General features: G+C 36.4%; 2 protein-coding genes across 6 annotated transcripts in view; one reads left to right on the top strand and one right to left on the bottom strand.

The window, feature by feature from the left end:
• cep162 (centrosomal protein 162) overlaps nt 1–14,014 on the top strand; it is a 54,497-nt gene extending 40,483 nt beyond the window's left edge. For 3 of the 5 annotated variants that reach the window (XM_015350833.2, XM_015350842.2, XM_015350849.2), the window contains exons 26-30: nt 1,407–2,080; nt 4,616–4,757; nt 4,908–5,006; nt 5,223–5,357; nt 10,997–14,013. In XM_015350833.2, coding sequence (XP_015206319.2) covers nt 1,407–2,080; nt 4,616–4,757; nt 4,908–5,006; nt 5,223–5,357; nt 10,997–11,215 — 1,269 coding nt within the window. In that variant the 3' untranslated portion in view covers nt 11,216–14,013. Of the gene's footprint in view, nt 1–1,406; nt 2,081–4,615; nt 4,758–4,907; nt 5,007–5,222; nt 5,358–10,996 lie in introns of all 5 variants that reach the window. The other 2 variants (XM_015350857.2, XM_015350866.2) reach the window with 2 other exon arrangements.
• Nucleotides 14,015–14,413: 399 nt separating this feature from the next.
• Nucleotides 14,414–25,063, bottom strand: part of mrap2a (melanocortin 2 receptor accessory protein 2a) — a 52,296-nt gene continuing 41,646 nt past the window's right edge. The window contains exon 6 of the mRNA XM_069178637.1: nt 14,414–16,391. Within this exon, the coding sequence (XP_069034738.1) occupies nt 16,007–16,391 (385 nt within the window). The 3' untranslated portion in view covers nt 14,414–16,006. The remainder of the gene's footprint in view (nt 16,392–25,063) is intronic.

Raw genomic sequence — 25,063 nt, forward strand, 5'->3', positions numbered from 1 at the left:
ATTTAAAACTACAGTGGTATCACTGCCTGTACCTAAACGAGGAAGTTGATTACTTTTCTTTTCAGTTTCAGTGAACATCAAATAATACAAAGGAAAAGAAAAAAGATAATTGAACAGAAAACACAAACCAATATGGTGCCAGAAATAATTACAAATCTGAACACATTTATTTGACATGTTTAAATAACTGAATTGTTTTTTTACTTGTTTTTTGAGTTTTTAATAGAAGTTTAGCAACACTGCCTTTCCACCTTATAAGCATTGAAGGAGGCAGTGTATTAAACCTTTTTGTTACTAACAGATAAATTACAAATGAATATTTTTCCTTTTTTTATCTTGCAAAGGCATATAACATAATAGCATCCAACATTCACCTTTAAATGCATAAAAGGACAAAGTTTATCCAAAACTACGTAAAAAATAAATGTGCTCTTTTTCAGCCTTATAGAACACACATCCATCATCCTGTTCATGTTTTAATCTAGAAAACATTCACTAAACAGGGTAAAACCTACAGATGAGTTTTTAACCCTAAATCTAAGCTGTATCTGCCATGAGTTGTCCTGACTAATTTAAGTTAATCTTTTCCAACACTGGATTCCAGATGTACAGGGGGAATGAAGCAGGGTTTATACAGATTACTTATTTGGTTATTTTTGCATTTAAGTGTTTTTTACTTGCAAGATTATTGGTTTTTAGTGCATTATGTAAGGCAGTTTCATAATTATTCGTAGTACTCTATATATTCCAGTTGATATTCACATTTTGTACTGAAACTGAGAAATTGTTATTTTTGTTCTGAAATGTAATTAACAGAATAGTTGTTAACTTTGGGTAATTCTGTAAGGGTGTTATGGATGTATTAGACAATATCACACTTACAAAAAATACAATAATATTTGAAAGTGACATAAAACGTATTCAGGTTCTGTTGAACATTACAATTTGAAATGTATTAAGGAATGTTTTTTGTACCTCTTAATTGCAGTTTAATATACTCCTTTATTGAGTATATGTCTTCTCAGCATACATGTTTTAAGTGTTACAAATTATTTTTTAATGTGATTTATTGGTCCGTTCAGAATGAGAATGGAGATGTACTGTATGTGCCATGATAGACTATATACTTATGAAAGGCATTAAAATAATGGAGATTTATGTTACAGGCTTAATTAAAAAGCGATCTACTGTATGTTGCTCTGAAGGCTGTAATGCATACTGTGACTGCATTTGTGTCTTCCATTGTATTATTTAAGACATTATTGATGCAAGTTACATTTATAGTTTTTCCTGTGCCAATTCTCAAGTAATCAGGATTTTTATATGTTCCGATGTGCCTTGATACACTTTATTCTACATTGCTAATTACTGTAATATAAAGATTGTCAACTGTCATTTTTGTTTAGATCCAGTATGAGCAGAGGATTTCTGAGCTGGAGCAGCTGCTGTCCCATAAACTCATTCCTGAAAGAGAGGAGTCTGATCAATGGGCTGCCGAAGCAGGGGCTTTGGGAGAGGAATTGAAACAATTAAGAGAGGCTTATCAAGCCAAAGAAGATGCTCTCCAAAGAGAAATTGAAACCTTGCAAAACCAGCTTTTACCAACTAAGCAGAAAGTGGCTGAAAACTGTAGGAAAAGTCCCCAGAGACCTGAAAAGCAAGTAGAAGGGACATATAAAATCAAGTTGGACAAGCTCAATCAAGAAGTGGCTGCCAAGAATAAAACAATACAAGAACTTTCGAGAACGGTAGAGAAGCTTCAAAAGGAAAGACGGTCCCTGCTGTCCAGACAGACAGGAGATGGAAAAGTGTGTCCAAGCAAGCTGCACTCTTCCCAAATGAACAAGAACAAGTCCGTCCCCAGGGCTGATAGGAACAGTACTGGGGCAGTTGAGGGTTTTCCTGCCACTTGGGATGAGAAAGACTACCAGCCCCATGCCTTTGCTGGCTCGCATATCTCAGAAGTCCTTCAGGACAATGAGAGGCTGGAGCGGGAAGTGGAAAGGCTTGCATTAGACATGGATCAGCAGAGAGTGAAACTGCAGGCAGCGGTTGCACAGGCTGAGTGTGAGGCCCGAAGGTAAATACAGTAAACTGTACTCGGTAGCGGCCTGTATTTCTCGTATAGACAAGAAGACAATTGAATGTTTTGAAGAAACTCAGAATTCTTTGTTGCCACAACAACAGTATTGAATTTTGGTAATAAAATTTAAAAAGAAATAATTAACAACTGTATTTCTGTGACATTTTGGGGATCTGGGCATTAAAGTAAATATGGGAACTTACCTTTCATAGTGCTTGGGTATAAAAAGATTGACATTTTTATTCCCTCTTATTAACTATCAAATTGAGAAATTTGCCCTAATATGAGCCTAACAGCAGCCTGTTCTGATGTTAAAGAGCACTTTAAAAAAAGCTCTTACTGATATATTAACTAAATTGAATTCCTTTTTCAAGTGCCATTAGAGATTAAGCACACTTCCCTTTATAAGAGCTTTTGCTAGAATCGCTTGGTTAAGAGTTAGCTTTTAAAAAATTAAACTGCTTTTTCTGTTAATTTGAGCTCAGTGGTTGCTGAAGGACCTAGCTAATTTAAATGTAGAAAATCGTCGATCTGGGAATTTTGTCTTTGTTTTTTCTGCGAGAACCTGTCAAGCTGCAGCAGTGAGATTGTAGTTTTATTTCAGGCTGTGCTTCTTACCACCCTATAAATCTAGTGGGTGCCATTGAAATGTCTGCGTCCTGCTGGAAGAGAGGTAAAATCAGGACTGGAATACTCATCTGGCCACTGTTGAGTCATGCTAGGGTAAAAGGAAAGGTTGATGGTAGGGCTGTAATATTATTATGTAACCAGCATTTCGAATGAATAGATTAACAACTCAGTTTCAGAAGATGACATGGATTGACTAGCAATATTCTCCTTCTGAAGGAGCATAGACATAGGAAGAATTATCATCGGCTCAAAATGGGGAAAAAAAGCAATGTACATTCAACTTCACTTTACATATGTTTAAGTTTTTCACTGCATTGAAATTAATGTACAATTAATGATTGTCAATAAATATTGTTGTTCAGTCATTAGGTAATATACATTCACTGTAATTTAAACCATGTGACTGTACCACTCTTATTGTTCACTGACATAGCATGGAGTTTGAGCCTAAATGGCACTTTTTACCCCTTTTCCTACCCAGCCACAAGCCAAACCATATTTTGAAGTTGTTTTAACACCAACCTTAACAACAACGTAACACTGACACTGCTGTCACCTTCAGTGCATCCTGAATTATTCTACATTATTCTCAACTGTAATATGAATGAAGAATACCATACATACAGTACAGTATATACCGAGTTTGACTACTGTTTTATTGAGACAGAAAAGATTAACTCATCTGTGTTATTGTTGTTGTTGTTGTTGTTGTTTTTCCAGACTTTATCCAGGGTTTCTTGATCAATTTTTATGAAGTGGCAACTTTATAGAAATGTGCTTATTGTACAGTTTCAGCATACACATTAAAAGTACCTATAACCCATACAAAATAACCAACAATAAATAGAAATAGTGTCACAAACTCCTTTCCAATTGTGATCTAGTTAAAACCATAAAGGGCATTCAAGATGGATTTTAGTCCATACAGAATGACATGTTTAAAGTTATTGATCAAACCTTAATACATTGGTTAGATCACCGTATTGCATGGTGGTAAGATCCTCAATTAATCAGTAAGAAGTTACATTGGAAACTACATACAGTTTATTGTGGTATCTTATAAGGGTGACAGCCTGTAAACATGAGTCAGTCAAGGTTACCTGAAACAAGTGTGCAGGATAAAAATGCAGAGAATAGACATGTAAATACAGTTTCCAATTATTGTTGGTGGGAATATTTTGTTCAAAGGTAGCTGCGTATCTGAAACTGTAGAAAAATGTTCAAAGCCTGGCACCTGCAGTCACGAAAAGGCTCAATTTCAAAAGTGGAAATAGCAGATTTTGTGTGATGGATATCCCCTTTGCAAAAATCATTTAATTCAGAAAGGAGTATGCTGTGCAGATTTAATTAAGAGACTGCAATGGTTGGCAATAAGAAAACACTTTGAATATTTTGAAATTGGGCAATTTTGTAAACATTAAATAGCATTGTATTTAGACATGATTTAATTATTGACAGATGTTTATTATTCTGTAATGATTTTTTTGTTTATTCTTTCTTTAAAAATATTTGAATGCATTTGACATTTAGCTTTTTTTGTCATGCATGCATTTGTCTGGGCGCCTTCAGCAGTAGCGCATTATTCCTAATGCACAAAGTGACAACTGCAAATGCCAAGAACACTTTTCTCAGAAACTGCTACATTGTTCTGTCACAGAATAAGGTTCCCTTTCTGACTTTATAAGGTCAGAGACATAAATAACATTTATGTTAAAACTGTGATGCTGTTATTAACGGCACTATTTTAATACCAAGTCCAGGACCTGATTTTGTAATCAATTTTAACATTTTATTTAAATAGGACTCTTTTTTTAAGCTGTGTTCAGTTTATATACCAAATATAGCTTTTATTAATAAGCTCTGTTGTAAGTTAATTTAGTTTGTCTTGGTTATTTTGCACAGGACTCAAGAGGAGACTGCGGAATATGTTTCATCATTAAAAGCTGAACACCAGAAAGAGCTTGAGCACCTTGTCACTCATCATGCTTTGGAACATTCTTCTTCTAAAGTTGCTGAACTCTCAAACAAAGTTTCTACACAGGAGGTAGGAGGTTTATGCATTGCCTTATTGTTTTAATTGTTCATCAGACAACATTGGTAATGATTTACTGATGTTTGTTCTCTGCAGAGCACTGTGGCTACAGATGCTTTCTAATATGCCATAAATGGATCTTTTATAATTCTTTTTATGCAGATAATGATCAGACATTTACGTGATCAAGTTAGTGAGTTACAGAAAACCAAAGAGGCTCTTGCTGTTCTACATGTCCGTGAAGAAACTCTGCAAACCCAGGTACCTGATAACGTTTTAAAAAATTATCTTCCTCTCGTGCGGTTGGAAGGTTCAGTAAAACATAAGAAAGCAGTATTCAAATTAAATGTCTACAAAGAACAAGGAGCAAATTTTTTTTTGACTCTGCGTTTTAAGGTTTGCATAAAAGAAGGGATTTTTTTGCATCATAACCAATTTCAGAAATGCCTGCAGTTATTTATTCATTTTATGTTGTAGATGGCAAAGCTTTTGGAAGAACTCCGAGAAGCAAAAGAGGCTCACACACCTGAACTGAAACATTTCTCCGCACTAGAAAGAAAAATTAAGAATATGGAAATAAGGCATTTGCAGAGAGAACAGGAACTCCAACAGGTAACAAAAGCCGTTGATAAGACTGATAAAGGTTACACTGGGATTGTATGAGACTAAAATGTGTGATTGAACAGGGCAGCTGTTTAAGGTGGTTGTGATATGGAGAAGATATTTATTGGTATAATATTTGGGAACAATCGCAATTTAGCCAAGTATGGATTGGATGAATGTACTACATTCCTATTCTAAAAATTCATGACAGTGCTGCTTACCTCTTAAGATGTTATCTTTATATTATCTTTTTGAATTCCATTCAGAGTTGATCGTTAGGCAGCTGCATTATTGTATTGGCGTGATATCGTCAGATCTCTGAAGCCAGGCAAGGCTTGTGCCTATTCAGTGCTCCAATCTTTCAGATAAAACACATTTAAAGGAGGTCCTCACTGCTTTACCATTAAACATATTACACAGCACTGTTCATAACAGTTAGGGTGTTAACCCTGGTGTCCTGCATGAATTAATCCGTAGCTAAACCTCCTAAACCTGAGTAATTTCTCACTTCTCCACCTACAGATGCAGCCATTCAAAATGGGTGAGGTATTTCGCGGCATACCCCGGTGGGCGTGTCACAGTATCACGCGGTATCACGCGTTTCACGTGTGTCACGTGACTAACTATCCGGCGTCGCCTTGTAAAACCGCCAGGGGGAGCTTAACCTCTCATGTACAGCATTTGAGCCTTTAATTTTGAACTGTGTATTACAGCATGTTAATCATCAGTCATTAAAATGTTGGTATATATTATGAAAGCAAGATTGCTCAGTTGGACAGAAGTACACAACCTACCTTTATCAGAAATATTTATGCATCAAAGCCTTTACTGAAGATATTACTAATAGTATTAATAATGGATGACTTTGGACAAGCTGTATACTCAAAGTATAATTTCTTTAGCACATTTGTACAAGCACTTGGAATCTGTCCAAGCCATACTTTGTCAGGCATTTTGTTTTACTTCAACGGGGCATAAAAACTTCCTTGCTTTTAACAGGGCGTTTCATAATTTCTAGCTACGAAAATGATTTAAAATGCGACACCTACCATTCAACTAGAGCTTAAAATATCACAAGGAAAAATACACACCGGTATTCCATTTCTCCCTAAACATTGTAAGCTTCGAAGTCTTTAACTAACGTGATACCGGAGTCAACAAGCATACTTTTAGAATTTGATTAAAAGGGAATATAATATGGAATCGCGTATCTAAAGAATTTAATAACGGTATGATTATATCGATATGATATATCATATATAGGTATATATAGGTATATCATATATAGGTAAGCGATATTATGGACAATCAATTGACTTTTATATTTCAAAATATCGCAACATGATCGATATTTGCGATATTTTGAATATATCTTCCCTTCTGACAGTGGTTCCTGCTTCTATTGTGTGTGTGTGTGCAACAGTAAATTGTTATAGAGAAATGGAGGCGGGACAGTATGCGTTACAATATAAACATTTATATTGATTTAAATCGTGTTCTGATTCAAATCGCAAACGCGTGTTTAATTATGTGTTTTTTAATCATGATCAGGCTAATGCATTTCTACATTTTCTGTATGAACCAGCTTAGAGGTTCATACAGAAAGACAGCTTGTGTTTAAATTGAGTGTAAGGTAATTTATGCTTCTAAAGTCATGGTCAGTATTGTTGTACTGTGCTGTACTGTGTCACATTATTTTATAGCGTTTTTATTGCGTTATTAAATCCGGTGGCGCTGTGTTAGTTTCCTGACTCACATTATTTAAACTGCGACACTGATCATTCATCTCTAAATAAACTTTATTTTATATAGCATTTTAAGCGAATAGGTAATTAGATTGCTCATAAACCTAATCACTTTTTCTTCATAAACACAGCGTGATTGCTCTTTGAAAATGCTTTTCCTTTATTTTTAAAGTAGGCTCAGATTTCAACTATAGATCGTATTATTATAAACTTTCTTGGAAAAATGTATTTTATGTAAACCATGTTTGCTATTAATTCATTTAGGGCTAAAATACGTTCATTGTCTTCTAATCGAGTCGAGTTGACATTGGAAGCCTGCCACACCCGGACCGTTAACGCATTAGCACGTCAAAGCCCATTGAGCCAGTATTGGCTTTAGTATCCCCCCCTTCTCCCCTCAATTCAATTCAATTCAAGGTGTTTTATTTACATGACAGATGGGTACAAGCAGTGTTGGGTACTGTATGTATATTGTAACGCTTACGGCAGACAGGCACTGTGTAGGAGCCGACGCACCAGAGCAGCGCCTGCAATTTTTATATTTATAACTTAGTTTTTAAAATTAGTCAAGCAATACGAAGCATCTCCTTTTACTTAGTGCCTGAGCATACTGCAACGCGTGTGAAGCCCATAAACGATATTAATTTTGGAACTTAAACATACAGTATATGGCTGGTCTCGGTACTTTAAAGAAAACATACACACCAGTATTCCATTTCTCCCTAAACATTTTAAGCATCGAAGTCTTTAACTAACGCGATACCGGAGTCAACAAGCATACTTTTAGAATTTGATTAAAAGGGAATATAATATGGAATCGCGTATCTACAGAATTTAAAGACCAGACAATCGCAAACTCGTTTTCAATAAAATTATTTTATTCATTCAGCAGTTTGTGAGAGGGACATCCAGCAGGGAGAGACACACACACCGGTTTTCATTGACAACATTGTTTTTTTTTCAATTCCTCTTGTCTAACAGGAATGTTTTGTTTGTGGACAGACTGTTAGACAAGAGGAAAAGACTGCCTCCTCCTACGAAGCATTTCGTTGATCCGATCACGAATTCTTTTCCAGTCGTACGCAGCAAGGGTTGAGAATCTCCGATTCACCATCGTACTAATGGTTTCCCGGAGATTGGGTTAAAAAAAAACAAAAAACATACTAACAACTGTGCCATCCTACTCCTTAGTTAATACATTTTATTATTCATAAACAGTTAACATTGTTAGCAAAATATTTTGAATTATATTTAACCCTATTTTTTCTTTAGTTTTGTATTTAACTTATTATATGATAGTCAGACTTAATGTATATTTGAACAATGAAAATATATTTTTACAAGATTTTACATTAAGCACTTAAAATTAATATGGTTAATAATAGTAAACTGTAACATGCTGTAACAAGATCGGTTACAAGAAGAAAATGCTTTCAGAGAAAATGTTTCAACCAAACTTATTCCCACACACCCCGCCCCCACTACCATTAGAATATACACAAACATTTTAGCGTTTCATTCTGAGCAGAAGACTCTCACACCTGAAGAGTGCTGGCTGTGACGAATTAAACCGGTTTTACAGGTTTCAATCACAGACCATGTGACATGGGACTCAGTAAACTACAGTAACACCGTATTTGATAACGCTTTAAAAACGCTATAAAATAATGTGACTTGGCACAGAACAAGTTTACAACACAGTACAAAGATAAATGCTGACCATGACTTTAGAAGCATAAATTGCCTTACACTCAATTTAAACACAAGCTGTCTTTAGCCCTCTAAGCTGGTTCATACAGAAATGTAGAGATCTAGGCTCAGAACACACAGCTTCATTAGCGAATACATATGCAGGACAACTGGAGAAGACGTTTTACAGAGGATGGATTTTTAGAAACATCCCATCAGACATCCCATCATATTCACAACGTGAAATCTAGAAAATAATATTACGTAACCAAAATCCGCAATATGGAAACAGAACCTGTGTAATTGTTGATAGATGATGTACTCGTAACATTTTTTCAAGACGAACTACAACATTTAAAAAATGACTTGTATGTACTTGATATCTCTAATCAATCCACGGGTCCCAGCACAAAACGAAAGTAAAACGCATACCGTTTCTCGCTTCTTATTGCTCAAAAGTAATTTGACCGTATGAAATGCATAATATAAACCTAGAAACATATACGTGAGCAGTACTTAAGCACTGTAGTATCGGTGTTAAGACATACCTCTCAAATACTGTAAATCAAGTTAAAAATATCTCAAGACCGATTCTGGTCGTAATGAAACCATGCAAGGGAGTTTTTATGTCCGTTGCAGTTCTTTTGCAACATGAATATAATTATATCGTTATTAATTTCTTGAGATACGCGATTCCATATTATATTCCCTTTTAATCAAATTCTAAAAGTATGCTTGTTGACTCCGGTATCACGTTAGTTAAAGACTTCGAAGCTTACAATGTTTAGGGAGAAATGGAATACCGGTGTGTATTTTTTTCTTTAAAGTACCGAGACCAGCCATATACTGTATGTTTATGTTAAGATTTCCCTTCAGTGGTAAAATTAGATATGAATATTCAATACTTAAACGGGCACAGTTAAGACATTAAATATACATGTACATATTGTATACAGTACAGTTTGCATACGGTAATATGTTTATGTTACGCGATTAAAAAATAAATAAATAAAACTGGAAGGTCCAGCACCACCATTATGTTTATATGGTTGTTTTTGTTGGTTGGTTGTTATTATGGTTATTAATAATTCGATCTATAGTTGTAATCTGAGCCTAAATAAAAAGAAAAAGCAAGTGATTAGGTTTATGAGCAATCTAATTACTTATTCGTTTAAAACGCTATATAAAATAAAGTTTATTATTAATTTGCTGGACAGAGCGGTGAACATTATTATGCATAAGACAAAGATAACGATCCTGATCAGTTTAGAAATCTGTGTACGCTGTAAGGTTTTTACTTCTTAAACTTTTAAAATACACGTTTAGAATTGAAAGAAATTCTCTTCCTGGTATAGCAAACCAGCACGTCTTTTTTCTCCAATCAGAGGGGTGTCAGATGGTGTCAGCCAATCACCATTCTGCGTTGGGTAGCAACGGGTGACTGTTCTCAGGCGGAAGATGTAAACAGCTTAATGTTCGTGTTAAATATTTTTTTTTAATTAAAATTCATTCTATACAGCAATCGCATATTTGGGTACCGTTTCATAAAACTTTCATGCTTAAAATGTTTAGGGAGAAATGGAAGACTGGTGTGTATTTTTTCTTTAAACTACCAAGACCAGCCATACACAGTACAGTTTACATACATACAGTAATGTTTTAAATTAATATCGTTTATGACCTTCAGATGCGTTATGCTCCTCTTCTTTTTATGCTCAGCTACTAAAATTTCCCTTTAGTGGTAAAATCCATATAAATATTCAAAACTAAGCGGATTAAAATGTGCACAGTAAAGACATTAAATGATTCAATCTTTGCACTACCAACCAATGCACCACGAGTGCCCCTGTCGGTCATTTTGGCCAGCCAATCACTTGCCCTGCGGTATGCTCCGGTGCCCCGCGGTGGCTTGTGGGTAGGTTACCGTACCGCGGGTTTTTACCGCGCATTTTGAATGGCTGCATCTGTAATCTGCTCTGTAGTGTAGCTGCTGGCACAGATATGTGTATCCACGTCACCAATTACTGTAGGTTTGAGGCTTCAGCGGCTTGATATAGTGAGGCCCCTCCTATACGCAAAGCACCTTAAGATGAAAAGCACCAAACAGATGGAAGGGATGTTTTTTATGATTGGAGTTAAGAAAGTAGCCTTCAGGACTTGGCTCAAGGTTGCGGCAGAGTCCCGCTCAGTAGTGTTTCCCGTGCTCACTTTCAGATTATTGAGCAGACCCGGCGCATTGTTCATGAGGAGCAGCAGCAAGAAGTGTCCAAGTGGAAGAGGCTTGCACAGCAGAAGACTGGGGAGCTGGAGGCGTTCAGAGTGGAGCTGGACTCGATACTGGACGTGCTGCGGGAACTGCAGAGGCAAGGGGTTGTCATCCCTGCTCCCCACACAGCCGCGCAACGCGTGACCGGGCTGGACTGGAGGACATGATAGAAGAACAGCCAAGGACTGTGGCGTAATTTATTGTACGCAATCAATGTTTTTTTTAAAGTATTTTGTATCGTGTTTTATTGAAACAGCATAAATTATCCATCAAAATAGGCTCAAACAGCTTCTTGTTTTGTTTAGTTCTCCAACAGGTTCCTTTTCAGATGTATAAAGTTCACCTTCCCCTAGAGATCTCTTTTCATTTTAGCTTTGAAACCGTAGGGCCCATAAGGCCATTTTGTTGTCCAAAATGCCAAGATTTTCAATCCTTCACTTCAGTCTTAAGTGCAGGTAACAAACAGCAAAGGAAAAGCTCTTAATTCTGAATTCCTTTTCTGCCACTGAAATGTTCAGGTTTGATCACACACTCCTCTAATGGGGAAGACTTATCCGTCTGCTGCTAAGGAGGACCATAATTGTGCATGTACTTGGATGTGTTTTATTGAAGAAGTGTGCTGCAGTGATATGTATTATTGGGAAGGTGAGAACATTGTGTCCCTGCTTAACAGATGCTTTCTTGTGTTGGGATGGGAGGGTGAGCAGATCTCATGCCTGTGTTATTTTAGGCAGGGTTCTATTCCACCTGCATTCTGAATTCTTCAATTAAATCCCTTTGCATTTTTTTATTTTTTCTGGTTTCTAGGTTTCTCTGTGGTTTTCAGAAGTAGTTTTTGTTAGAACACTTCTTTTCTTATGGTCTACATTTCTTTCAAATCCCGTTGTATACAGTATTACTGTCCCTTTTAACAAACTTGCACATTCGCAACTTTTGTTTTCCAGTCATTGTTTTACAGCTTGAAATTCTCTTAAACTCCTTTACAGAACTGACTTTGTTATGATCGTGGGTAATTTGGTCTAATGATGAAACTGGTACATTTTGGAACCTGTTGTCTTGTTGCACTTTTGTGGGCTAAGCTTAATATTTGGATTTTTTGAAGGAATTGTCAAAAGGAAGTAATTTGACTTAGAATTCCTGTAGTATTCCAGAAATTAGATGGGTATCCCATCCACGATATTCAGAGTCAGAGTTATCCTTTGTATTTCTAATATACAGTTTACATGGCACAGTATATGCTCAGAATATTATTTTGAAAAGTAATATCTGTGGCCATTTGAATATATTGACTTGATTCCGCAGTAATCCATTGAGTTGTCAATATAATTGCCTTGCAGGATTTTGAATATATCCGGGTACCTCATACTCTGCTCTGCTCAACACTAAAAATTTAAAGTTCTTCTGGACTACCATTATAGGACACTCCTTTATCTTTTACAGCTGTCTTTTACATTCTACTCTTAAATATCTGTTTTCTATCACTTTTTCAGTTCTCAATCCAAAGACGTTTCCTTGAATGATTATGGCCTTCAGTTAAAGAAGTAATCCTTTTGTGTGGAAATTCATGATTCAGAAGCCTTCTAAAAATGTTAATACACCGTACTGTGTACTGTTATGTCCATTAGAGCTGTTGCTTATTCAAAGAATTCTTACTGTGTATATAATGTTGTGTATTCCATAACCTTACCTGTAATTGTATTTGAGAACAGGATTTGTTCTAGGCTCCCTGGGAGAAGATTAAGAGTGTGAATGTGTGGGAGGGGGCAGTATCGTTGTTCTGTCAATCTGACCAAAATTGAAAATGACAAAATTAACACTCTAGGTGGCAGTTGGTTTTGTAGTGTTGCTAAAGTACATGGAGTGGGGTTTAAAAAGGAATCCTGCCTTTGAACCAAATTCTTTATTATCTTTTCATTAACTCATTGACCAAGAGCTGTTTAAGTACCAAAGCTGCTCTGAGATCAGCTGGGCCACAGGTCTACAGTCAGAAATAACACTTTGGGAATAAACTCATTGACTCTATTTTGCCGAACTAAAATCCCTCTAATGTCACCTAATCGTTTTGTTAAGAAAATGTTGGTTGCATTTCATTTTAGAATGAAATGGATATGGAATGGTTACTTCAGAAAGTGTTTAATTTAAAAAATCTGTATGTGTACTTTCAGAGTTGTAAATACTGTCCTTAAAACCCCACTTGTTTATCTGTAGGTTGCAAAATTGTACCTTTGGAGTACAGGCAATAACAAGCATGGTTGCCATGGTAAACCTTATTATAAAGCATAATAGCAAAATAATAAATGCAGAGGCACAGTTTATAGCTGAACGTTATTATTCTGTCCTTGTAATGAAACAAAAACAGTACATTTCTATAGACAGAGAAAAACCTGAAATAGCTTAATCTTGTATCACATTTTATTTGGAAAATAGCAATATTTGTCCAAACGCTTACAGAAGGACAAATGCTTTATATCACTAAATCTATAATTGCAGATTTTTGTAATATTTATGAAAAAATAATAGAAATTATCAAAATGTAACTGTTTTTGTACATTCACATACAGTATTATGAATTCTGTTTGGTATTGCAGCAGTGGACTGAAACATACAGTATAATATGATATGTATATCATATTGCAATTTTTCATTTTGCTGCCCATTCTACATGAGTATCAGTTTAAATATTTTTTCTGTCCTATTCTAATTTTGATTACTGCAATTTAGAAATATGAATGCGTTTGTCAGAAGACCTACATATCATTATCGTTTTGTTTTTGTAGACCACAATAGACAGTTGAAATAAATTGATTTATTGAAATTGTCCCAGTTCACACTTGAGTAGATTTGATTCTGACCTACAATACTATGTGTTGGAATGCACTTCACCATCCATATGCTGGATAAAACCAATGAATGAACTTATGATGACTTGAAGTGAATAAAATAAGATGGCCATTAAAAAGTGAGCTTGCCAAGTTTTGGGATTCATTTAAACCAATAGAAATATTATCGAAGTGCATGAAGAATTTTGTGAAGATCACAATCTTTTACATTTGATTTGGCTTGTGTATGATAAATGTATGATAACACATTAGTATCATTATCATATCCAGATACTGCATCACGCATAATGATCCTTCTTTTGTCTTGGCTCGGTTTCATCAGGATACATACAGTAGGTGATTTTGATTTTCTGACTGCTGGGAAAACAACACTGAAATAAAAAAAACCATCTCATTTATCACTACCCTCCAGGAAGTGTATAGAGTTCTTTTTCATTCAATTAAAATCTGGGCAATGCTTTATATTAATCTGTTGTGGAATTCACCAAACCATGATTCTTGAAGATAACTTTGTGGAAGTTGCCAGTATAGTTTGGAAATCACAAAAAACTCCTAGAGTTTCTCAGTGCTCATACAGTATATTTAATGAGAACCCGGTCCATGGGGAACATTTCAGTCTCACATCACAGTCTGACATTACACACAAGTGCTGTACAAAAACTGACAGCTATATGACCAGAGAAAAGTCACATTTACCGCGCCCATGGGAACCTCCACTTATACAGCATTATCAGAAAGTATGGTTATGAGGTGGGAAAATTCTGTTATTTTTGTCATTTAAGTAGAACATGTATCTGTCTTCTTTGGTGGGATTTATATATAACCTAGAATAAATAAATATATATGCACTGAGCATTAAAAGGAATGCTTTTAGAAAAATACAATAGATGAATTTTGAATGTTGATTTGAATAGTTTTGGTGTAATTTGTGATGGGAGTTGATTTGGACAAGTGATGAGGTAATGTGATCTCTGGAGTGTCAAGTCTTGTGAAAGAAAAACAATGTAACACAAATCGTACAATGTAACATCTGTAACACATACGCTGTACAGTACATCCTTGAGTCGTCATTAGGTCTGTCAGTGATAGGCCAGGATCTGGTTGGTCATGAGTCACAACATCTCACCAAATTTGATGGGAAACTCCGCCCAACTTCCAGTTGCCCATCCTGTCCTGACAGCTTTCCAACAGGTTAACGGACTGTATCCGCATGCTTCTTGTGTAAAAGGTGCTATGTTATGTGTTATGGGTGCTCTACTTGCCAGACGTGCACCCCATTGAACATTATAAGTGGCATCAGAGACTAGTGAATTGGTACATGTTTGTTCAGGCTAAACGAGAGGAATTAAGATCACTTTATTGGCCATATACAATTTCTTGCATTAAGGAATTTCTTTTCACATACTCCACCTTGCTCTCCATGAAACACACAGGCAGGGAGAGAGAAGCTTGGGGTCAGAGCACAGGTTCAGGCATTTATATAGCACCCCTGGAGTAGCTGGGGTTAAGGGGCCCAACAGAGTAGGATTCCTCTGCCAGCCAACTGACAACCTACCAGCCACAGGAGCAGATCCTTAGCCACAGAGCCATTTGCAAGATGTTATCTGTGGAATTTCTCTCATATGTACAATTTATATTGCTTCCAACAGTGGCCTCATGTTAATAGCCTGTGACTTTCACAGGAGTCCCTCTGTTCATCAGCTCTCTTGATGACATTTGAATCGATATAATGTAAAAAAAATGTCAGGTCAACTGCTTCAATATTTATTAAACTTTCTTAGTGGTAACATTTTGTCTTTGTTGCAGTTGGGTTTTTTTTTCCAATGCCCAGTAGATACAGTATACTAAATAAAAATGTTTTTTCTCTTACTTACTCTCAAAACTGCTTATGTAGAATCGTTATTCAAGGAGTGCTGACCACTGTACAATTTATAAAATATATAGACAACATTTGTATCATGGTATTATTTTGCTTCTTATAAGGAAGTGATGCCACATAAACGTGCATGAGCATTTTAAACGTTTAATGCCTTGGCATCATGGTCCTCCACGCTGTTAGATATCGTTTTGGACCAGGTCAGGCATTGCTCTCAGATGTCTACAAGTTTATTTGATGATTTAGTTCAAGCTGTTGGGTCTGGATTCCCCGTCAATATTTATCGGCTGTTCACAGAGCAGTAGGTCGTCATCGCCCAACATGGAGCTGTGCTCTGAGCTGACAAAGTTGGGGATATTGAAGTGGGCCAAGGAGTTCATCTCCTCCCCCAGCTTGTCACCTCCTATTGTTCCCTGAGTTTGATGGCCGCTGTGCTCCAAGCTGGATGCCTTGCTGGTCAGCTTCCCTCTCTCCCCATTGTCCACCTCGTTGATATAGCAGTGGAACAGCGAGCGAGACTCCTCTGTTGCCCGTCGGGACAGGCCCTTGTTGCCCAGGTCCTGGGGACAGTTGATGTCGATTGCACAGCTGGTTATACGATGACGCTTTTCTCCTGGTTCTGAGTTCCTTTGTGGACAAAAAGAGACATGTCAGTTTACATGGAATTTCTCCACATCAGCAGCGTCAAATGATCTTGAGTCATTTTTAGTTTTCAGTTCTGTCTGAGTTTCTTAACAAGCTTTTATGTGAGCACAGTTCAAGCATTTTATAGAAGTCTTTGCTTTTGTTGAATATTTAAATAACTAGCAGCAACACATGAGAAAGATAACTTGAATACCTATCCAGAGAAGTGCAGCAATCTAAGATACATCAATGCGTGTGAATTGGGAACTGGAAATGTAAATAAAATAGAAAAAGTAAAGAATAACTTCAATGTACAGCAAAAATCAGTATTGCTTCCACTGCAATTTCAAAACTGTACTGTGACCTAGACACTGACGTATTGCATTAGCGTTTGGATTTTGCAGGGGACGGAAAACTATATGGCTGTCACCACTGCTAAATTATATTCAAAATGGGGGAAGTACAGCACGTCTCATTAGCCTGTTCTTCTCAGTAGCTACAGTAATTGATAAAAGTACAGTATCTCATCTGGCCTTTTCATGAAAGACTGGATATTGGTGGACAGCATCGTCCGTGTTCCCACAATCCTTTGTGCAATAAAGTACAGTTCTCGGTTTTAAATGCATTTTCCCATTGATAAATTTGCCCTTAATGCTTTTAAGGATTTTAAATATTTGAATCATGTTACCTGGTGATCTTTTAAGTCTTCTTTTGTCCTGTCAAAGTGTATTTCATTCTCTCTGAACTGGTTCTTAGTGACCTAAATTGTATTTTAAATGAGGTCATGATTTTAATTCTATTCATTTCTATCATAACATCATGGTTAACTTCTTATTGCTTTCATACCGTGCTTATAGAAAGTCTACATGCCCTTGAACTTTTTTACACATTTTGCTGTATCTGTGGCTCAGAATTTCATACATTTTAATAAGTATTTTTTCTTCTTATCTACACACCGTACTTCAGATGTTTAAGGGGAAGATGTTTTTATTGGGAAAAGGTTATATAAAAATACAAAACTAAAATAATTGGGTAAGTCTCCAACATCCTGACATAATACGTGGTAATAGAATGTTTTCCTCAAGGACCTTTCTGTATTTTTTCATTGAAAGTGAAGTTTCATTTTCACTTCTATCCTGACACATACTCCAGCTTCTGCCAATGATAAATATTCCCAGAACATACTGCTGCTGTGACCGTTGGTTCCACGCGGTCTCATGCCCTCCGCCGCGCCACCCCAACCATTTTGTCCTGCAACACCTGGGGTGCGAACCAGGGTGTCCAGTATAATGCAACAGAGAACCAGCCACATGAGCTAAAGGAGACTTTCCTCAGCCCAGACACCTTGTTCCCAGCTCCCTTGACCGCCCTCAGCAATCATCCACACCGGCACTTTCCCTTGCAACAGAACTCGTTCCATTACTTGTAAATACTGTATATATCCAGTATCATGCTCATTCAAGGCTTCTCTGGAAAATTCTGGGTCACTCGGATGCCATCTTATACCTCCAGAAACCTTATTTACTGCATCTCTTGCAGAAAATACCCAGCTATCTACATTGGTGAAACAGGGAGGAGACTGGGAGAGTTTCGAGGAACTGAGGATCAAAAATCTCTCCAAGCCCATAGTTTCCCATTTCACCTCTAATGGCCATGATCACACTGTTCTCTCCATCTGCATTCTCAAAGAGGGGTTTCGGAATTCCTATCGCAGACCAAAACCAAAATTATCCTGAAACTAGGATCACATCTACCCCCTTCTCTCAATAACAGACTCGTTTCTTTCTAATCCTCTCTATTCATTTGCAGGTTTTGACTTCACATCTCTCTTCACCCCTCTGGACTTCACACCACCTGAGTGTCCACTCCATTTCTCTCCTGCTCCTGCCTCCTCTCCACTCCTGGTTTCTGTTCTCCCATGCTTTATCAACTGCTAGTTTTCCTCTCTCTGCCACATCTGAAGAAGGCTGCACAACTGACTGAAACGTTGTTTCTTTTCTTCTCTTTTCAGCATGGAATAAACCTTTACTTGTTCCTTTGTTAATTACTTTTATTGCTTGTTAAAAGAATACTAATAAGTAAGTTAACCAATGCCTACTTTTTAAGTTCCTTAAAAGTTTGACTATCCCCCAAAATCTTAATAACCAGGTGATCCACTGGTCTATCCATAATTATTGTTTACATAACCTTAAAAGCAACAGAAGTGAATTTTCGTCTGATAAAAATGTTAGTATTCTCCCTCCTCCAGGGATGACAGTTTTTTGGACTACAAATGTGATATTGAATTTTTATTGAAGTGAATAGTTGTATTTAAAATTTGAATGGTCATATTTTCATTGTGTGAAAAGTAAAATGTCAGCAAAAAATTGATAGAAAATTAAACCCCTTGAATCAATACTTGTGAAAGCATCTTTGACAGCCATCACTGCAGTAAGTCTTACTGGATTGCATGCTCCCATAGAGCAGTTTTCATCCCTTCTTTGCACATTTGCTCAAGATCAAGCTAAATGAGGATTGTTTACTCCTTATCTGTACCTTCTGTTTACTGTCCATTAACGAATTCTTTATCCAAGAACATATGTCGTCTTGAGTGCCTACGTCTGCAGATTGCAAATTAATCTGTTTTGAAGAACTTTATAAAAACCTTCTGAAATTCTAAATATCCTGTATCATATACCCCATATCTAATATTGCTCTTACTCTTATCAAGGTAGTTAAGCAAGACCTTTTCTAAATCCAATTATTATCCTTTAGAATCATTTTGACTTACAGATTATCTAGTTAAATTCTAATCAACTAAAGTTGATTAATTTTAAAAGCTACATTTATTTTAATAACCACAAATGTAACTTATTTTCTGTTATTACCTGATTCAAATTAATCACATTTTTTATGGATGGATAAGACATTAGCAATTGTTTTAGTCAGTGGGTACAACATCTGCCTCTACATTCTATTGGTTTTACTATTTTAAGCTAATACACAACATTTTCTTAACACAGTCCCATGCAGGGCTTCCATTTACTTGAGTGCAAGTTTGATTCAAATCCTTTAACAAGCAGGAGTTCTTGACTCAATTATTAATTTATCGTGCCGAGACGAAGCAGCTTACGTTTATACCCATTTATACAGCAGAGCACTTTACTGAAATCATTCCAATAAAGTACCTTGCTCAAGGATATAACAGCTGTTCCCCATCAGGGACTGATTAAGAGCCGGAACCACTATTCCGCCCTGATGGACAACAGAAATCGAAAGAAGCGAAATTTGTTGACTGGCCTCCTCTTGACTGTACCAAAACAAAATCAGCAGTCCTTGCAGCTCCAGATCGGCTGCATTTCCCTCACAACATTCACAGTGTAAGAACCAGAACCGGGAGGAGGTATTGATCAATGCAGTGTCTTATACCAACAGTAACTGTTCAATGTCAATGATCGTTTGAGAAACTCAGATTGATTTCCTTGTCAGAGGTAAAATGTTGTCAGTCTGAGCTGCTATTAGGATTATTTAATTTATAAGCTATCGGCGAACAATTTCTCCAGTTCACAAATGATTTTAATGATTTCAAATTTTGACACCTTTATACTCTGTTGCATCTTTGTCTTAAAGTTTTTAAAAGTTCTTACAATCTAATAACACGTCAGTGGTCAAAAGGCTTGACTTTTTTGAGAAAATTAGCATTCATTTATATTCTTCTACCATTTCGCTGAGAATGTAGTCAATTTTACTGGCAAAATTGTAAAATTCAAATTTGTATTTTTTTACTCGCTTTTTAAAACATTTTGTCATTCTCATTCTGAGACACTGTTGCTGTTTAATTAATCCATGGGGTTGTCGACCAGGTTTTTCCATGTGCTCAAAGCACTAGTTTCCCAATTCAGCGTACGGGCTTACCTTCTGGCTTCTGACAATATCCAAAATGAGGTCACCATTCGCAAAGATCCACATCTGTAACTGCAGCCTGGGGCAGAAAGGCATTTGTATAGTAGTTTTCTTCTACGAGGATCTCAAAGTGCTTCACATACACTGTATTCAGGCTGCCCACTTCAACTTCATCTGAAGTTGCAGCACACACCTGGCTGAGGGAGGGATACTCATTCTGCACCACACATACTGTAGTAGAAGGGGGGCATTAAAAATACTTTAAATCAAAATAAGGCACCTAAAGGACTACCTTTTTAATCAAGTGTGCTCAGCTGTCTGGGACCAAAGAATTTTACATCAAGATGTTACACAAGACAACCTTTGAGATGTCACAAAATATTATAAACAAACTGGCACCTATCTCACCCTGCAACTCACAACTGGCAGCCCACTGAAGCTCAGCAGGTGTGAGCCTGGTCAGTACCTGGATGGGAGACCTCCGGGGAAAAACTAAGGTTGCTGCTGGAAGAGGTGTTAGTGGGGCCAGCAGGGGGCGCTCACCCCGTGGTCCATGTGGGTCCTAATGCCCCAGTATAGTGATATAAACTATACTGTAAAAAGGTGCCATCCTTCAAATAAGACATACTGTAAAACTGAGGTCCTGACTCTCTGTGGTCATTAAAAATCTCAGGGCATTTCTTGAAAAGAGTAGGGGTGTAACCCCAGCGTCCAGGTCTAATTTTCAATTGGTCTTTTATCAGTCGTGGCCTCCTAATAATCCCCAGCTATGAATTGGCTTCATGACTCTGTTCTCCTCCCCACTGTTAGCTGGTGTGTGGGGAGCAGACTGGTGCACCATGGTTGCCATCACATCATCCAGGTGGATGCTGCACACTGGTGGTGGTGGAGGGGAGTCCCCATTACCTGCAAAGCCTTTGAGCAGAAAAGTGCTATATAAATTTTATATTATTAAAATTAGAGTTGTTTTATTAATATAAACGTGGATCATACATTATTACTTTATTATCAGCATTAAAAATGCTTTTTAAGGGAGAGTTCACAGCACCATGGAATACCAATTTACAGGATATGTGTATATTTACTATTGTGTCGCAAGCTTATCATGGTTTGCAATCAAGTATTATAGATTATATTCACATATAGTTTTATAGATTCAGCTTTCACACACTGTTTTGTGTAAAAAGGCCAAGGGTTCAAAGGAAACTACTCAAAATAATGTCTAATATTGAGCACACAGCACAGTCTAACACCCTATGATTCAGTCCCTCACTCCCTCTAAAAGCAATATGATAATTGTTAAATTGGAACATATTTTCAGGAAATAGACTTATAATTGATGTTTGGCTTCCTAATGGAAGTCAGCACATTTGTGTCAAAAATCTTGTCAGAAGTGCTCTTGATATATGATTCAAGTATTGTGTCACAGTACATTAGAATTAGGCTGTGAAGTTTCAAAACAATTTTCAAAGACTAATTGTTAATTTCCTTCTATCTGTATTTTGCATGCTTACTTTCAAAATAGTGCGCATATCTGGACAAAAATGTACATTTGAAGATGAACTGAGGCATAAATTGTTGCCTTTACTGATAAAGTGGGAATACTTTGCTGAACACTTCTATTCATTAAAATCATTCTTCCCTGTGTACACACAGCGGCATATATCAGTGTGTTTTGTTATTCCTAATTATGTCCCACAACAATTCTCATAAACCTCATAAACAATTCATTCTCAAATTGCAGACAACAGGCGTTCAGGGAAACAAATATCTGCATTAAGAATTAGTTATTATATAAAAAAACAAAGAGTTCAAATGAGTGAATACTCAAACTAGTATAGAATAAGTGGAGTAGAGCAGGGATCTTTACTGCTCTTTTTGATTATTTCAGAGATTTAGATTTCAGTATAGTTAGTAAATTACTGTAAGTTGGCAGAGGAAACCAAATAAGGAGGATTAAAAATTGAAACACTGTAGAAACGGAAAATTTAATTTAAAGAAATGTAGATAAAAATTCAAGACTGTGCAAACTCTTGGCAGACTATGTTTGATGCTGACAAGCGTAGGTAGTAAATTTGTAAACTATTAATACAAAATGGGAAGTAGGCTATTTATAAAAAGCATCATTTACATCTTGAAGATAATGTGGGTGAGCAATTAAAAGCATAATTGAAATCAAGGGATTTTTTGTTAAAATTGTATAGCAGACTACTCAAGCCTGATTTAGTATATTGTATTCAATTTTGGTGATCGTGTTATATAAAAGATATTGTTGCTCTTAAACTATACAGAGAAGAGAAACCAGGTGCATTCTGGGACACACAGGAATTTACTACACTGACAAACTTAAGGAAATGAATGGAGATTATGAGGAAAATTCATACAAGTATTAAAATCCACAAAGGCATTGACAATGTCAAACCAGAAGATTTCTTCAAATTGAACACTGAAACATGAACCAAAAAATGTTCATGGAAAAGTGGGAGTGCATTTAAAATCAAGGCATTTCCTTACCTCAAGGAACAAGGTTGAGCAACAACAAGGACAGGAACAAGAGTTCTGTCCATAAGAAAACCCACATTGACACTAATTAGGAGAATTCCCTTTGCTGAATCCACAACACTAATGTTGTCATGATTTAAAATCAAAACACACACAAAAAAACAACCTTCTAACAATCCAATCACACATCCGGACAACATCAAATCAAAACAAATCTCACATCTAACAGTTTCCTTCCCTTTACTCTGTGATACAGTGCAGCCCAGAGAATCTGATATCTCTTCTCCAGAGATCAAATGTTTGTGAATGTTTCAAATACCACCCAACCAATTGACTTCCTCCAGCTGATGAGGTGACTGAGGATGGCCAGTCAGTCTCTTTTGCTTTCTGAGGAATGTGTTTTCAGACACAAACCTACACTTTGTCTAACCTACCATCTTTTGCAATGTAGATCTCAGTTTCCCCTAATGTATGACTAAGTAGTTTAGCTTCCTTAACTCAAATCTTGCTTCTAAGATGCTAATGATGTCCTTCTAGATCAGGGGTGTCTGATCGTGGGCTTGGAGGGCTTTGAGTCTTTAAAACATTGTCCTGGTCTTTTTAAATTATTAGCACCTGAAGAGCTTGTAGGAGCTGGTAAAGTGATTCAATTAAGCCAATAATAGGAAGAGATACAATTTTAAATGAAAACATATATACACACTGGTCTTGCCAAGACCAGGGAACAAGACCAGACATCCCTTTTCTTGATGTAAGGTTCACATTTTTTACATTTAATACGTGATCTGCATGTCTAAAAAGGTCATAAAAATGGTTTCTTTCCACACACCACAAAAATTTATCGACTTTCTCTCAATAAGTCACTACCTACTGGCAGTCCTGATCTCCCTTATTAGAATTAATAATAATAATAATAATAATAATAATAATAATAATAATAATAATAATAATAATAATAATAATAATAATAATAATAAACTGTATTTTATATAGCACCTTTAAAGGTGGCTTCTCAAAGCGCTTTACAGGATGACAATAACAATAAATAAGAAGACTACAACAATACAGATGCAGCCATTCAAAATGAGCGGTAAAAACCTGCGGTACAGTAACCAACCCGCAGGGCACCGCGGTAAGTGATTGGCTGGCCAAAATGACCGACAGGGGCACTCGTGGTGCATTGGTTGGTAGTGAAAAGATTTAATAATTTAATGTCTTTACTGTGCACATTTCAATCTGCTTAGTTTTGAATATTTATATGGAATTTTACCACTAAAGGGAAATTTTAGTAGCTGAGCATAAAAAGAAGAGGAGCATAACACATCTGAAGGTCATAAACGATATTAATTTTGGAACATAAACATACAGTATATAGCTGGTCTTGGTACTTTAAAGAAAAAAATACACACCAGTATTCCATTTCTCCCTAAACATTTTAAGCTTCGAAGTCTTTAACTAACGTGATACCGGAGTCAACAAGCATACTTTTAGAATTTGATTAAAAGGGAATATAATATGGAATCGCGTATCTAAAGAATTTAATAACGGTATGATTATCTTCGTGTGCTGCGACAGGGCTGTGTAGGGCTGTTTCGCCTGCCTGTTCATGCGAGCTGTCTTGTAGCCTACTGGTCTAGGTGCGTGACTAACAATGCACAGGTTGTGTGTTCAAATCCAGCTGGTGCTGGACTTTTCTTTTAACAAACATTTCTTCTAAAAAATAGAATAGCGATATTATGGACAATCAATTGACTATTATATTTCAAAATATCGCAACATGATCGATTCTAAGTCATTTTTGATAACAATGAATAGTCACCTTCTTCCCTTCTGACAGCGGTTCCTGCTTCTATTGTGTGTGTGTGTGTGCAACAGAGTAAATTTTTATAGAGAAATGGAGGCTGGACAGTATGCGTTACAATATAAACATTTATATTGATTAAAATCGTGTTCTAATTTAAATCGCAAACGCGTGTTTAATTATATGTGTTTTTTAATCATAATCAGGCTAATGCATTTCTACATTTTCTGTATGAACCAGCTTAGAGGTTCATACAGAAAGACTGCTTGTGTTTAAATTGAGTGTAAGGTAATTTATGCTTCTAAAGTGATGGTCAGCATTTATTATTGTACTGTGCTGTTAACTTTTTCTGTGCCTAGTCACATTATTTTATAGCGTTTTTATTGCGTTATTTAATCCGGTGGCGCTGTGTGTTAGTTTCCTGACTCCCATTATTTAAACTGCGACACTGATCATTCATCTCTAAATAAACTTTATTTTATATAGCGTT

This window comes from Lepisosteus oculatus, chromosome 2 (genome assembly GCF_040954835.1).
Source record: "Lepisosteus oculatus isolate fLepOcu1 chromosome 2, fLepOcu1.hap2, whole genome shotgun sequence".
NCBI lineage: Eukaryota > Metazoa > Chordata > Actinopteri > Semionotiformes > Lepisosteidae > Lepisosteus > Lepisosteus oculatus.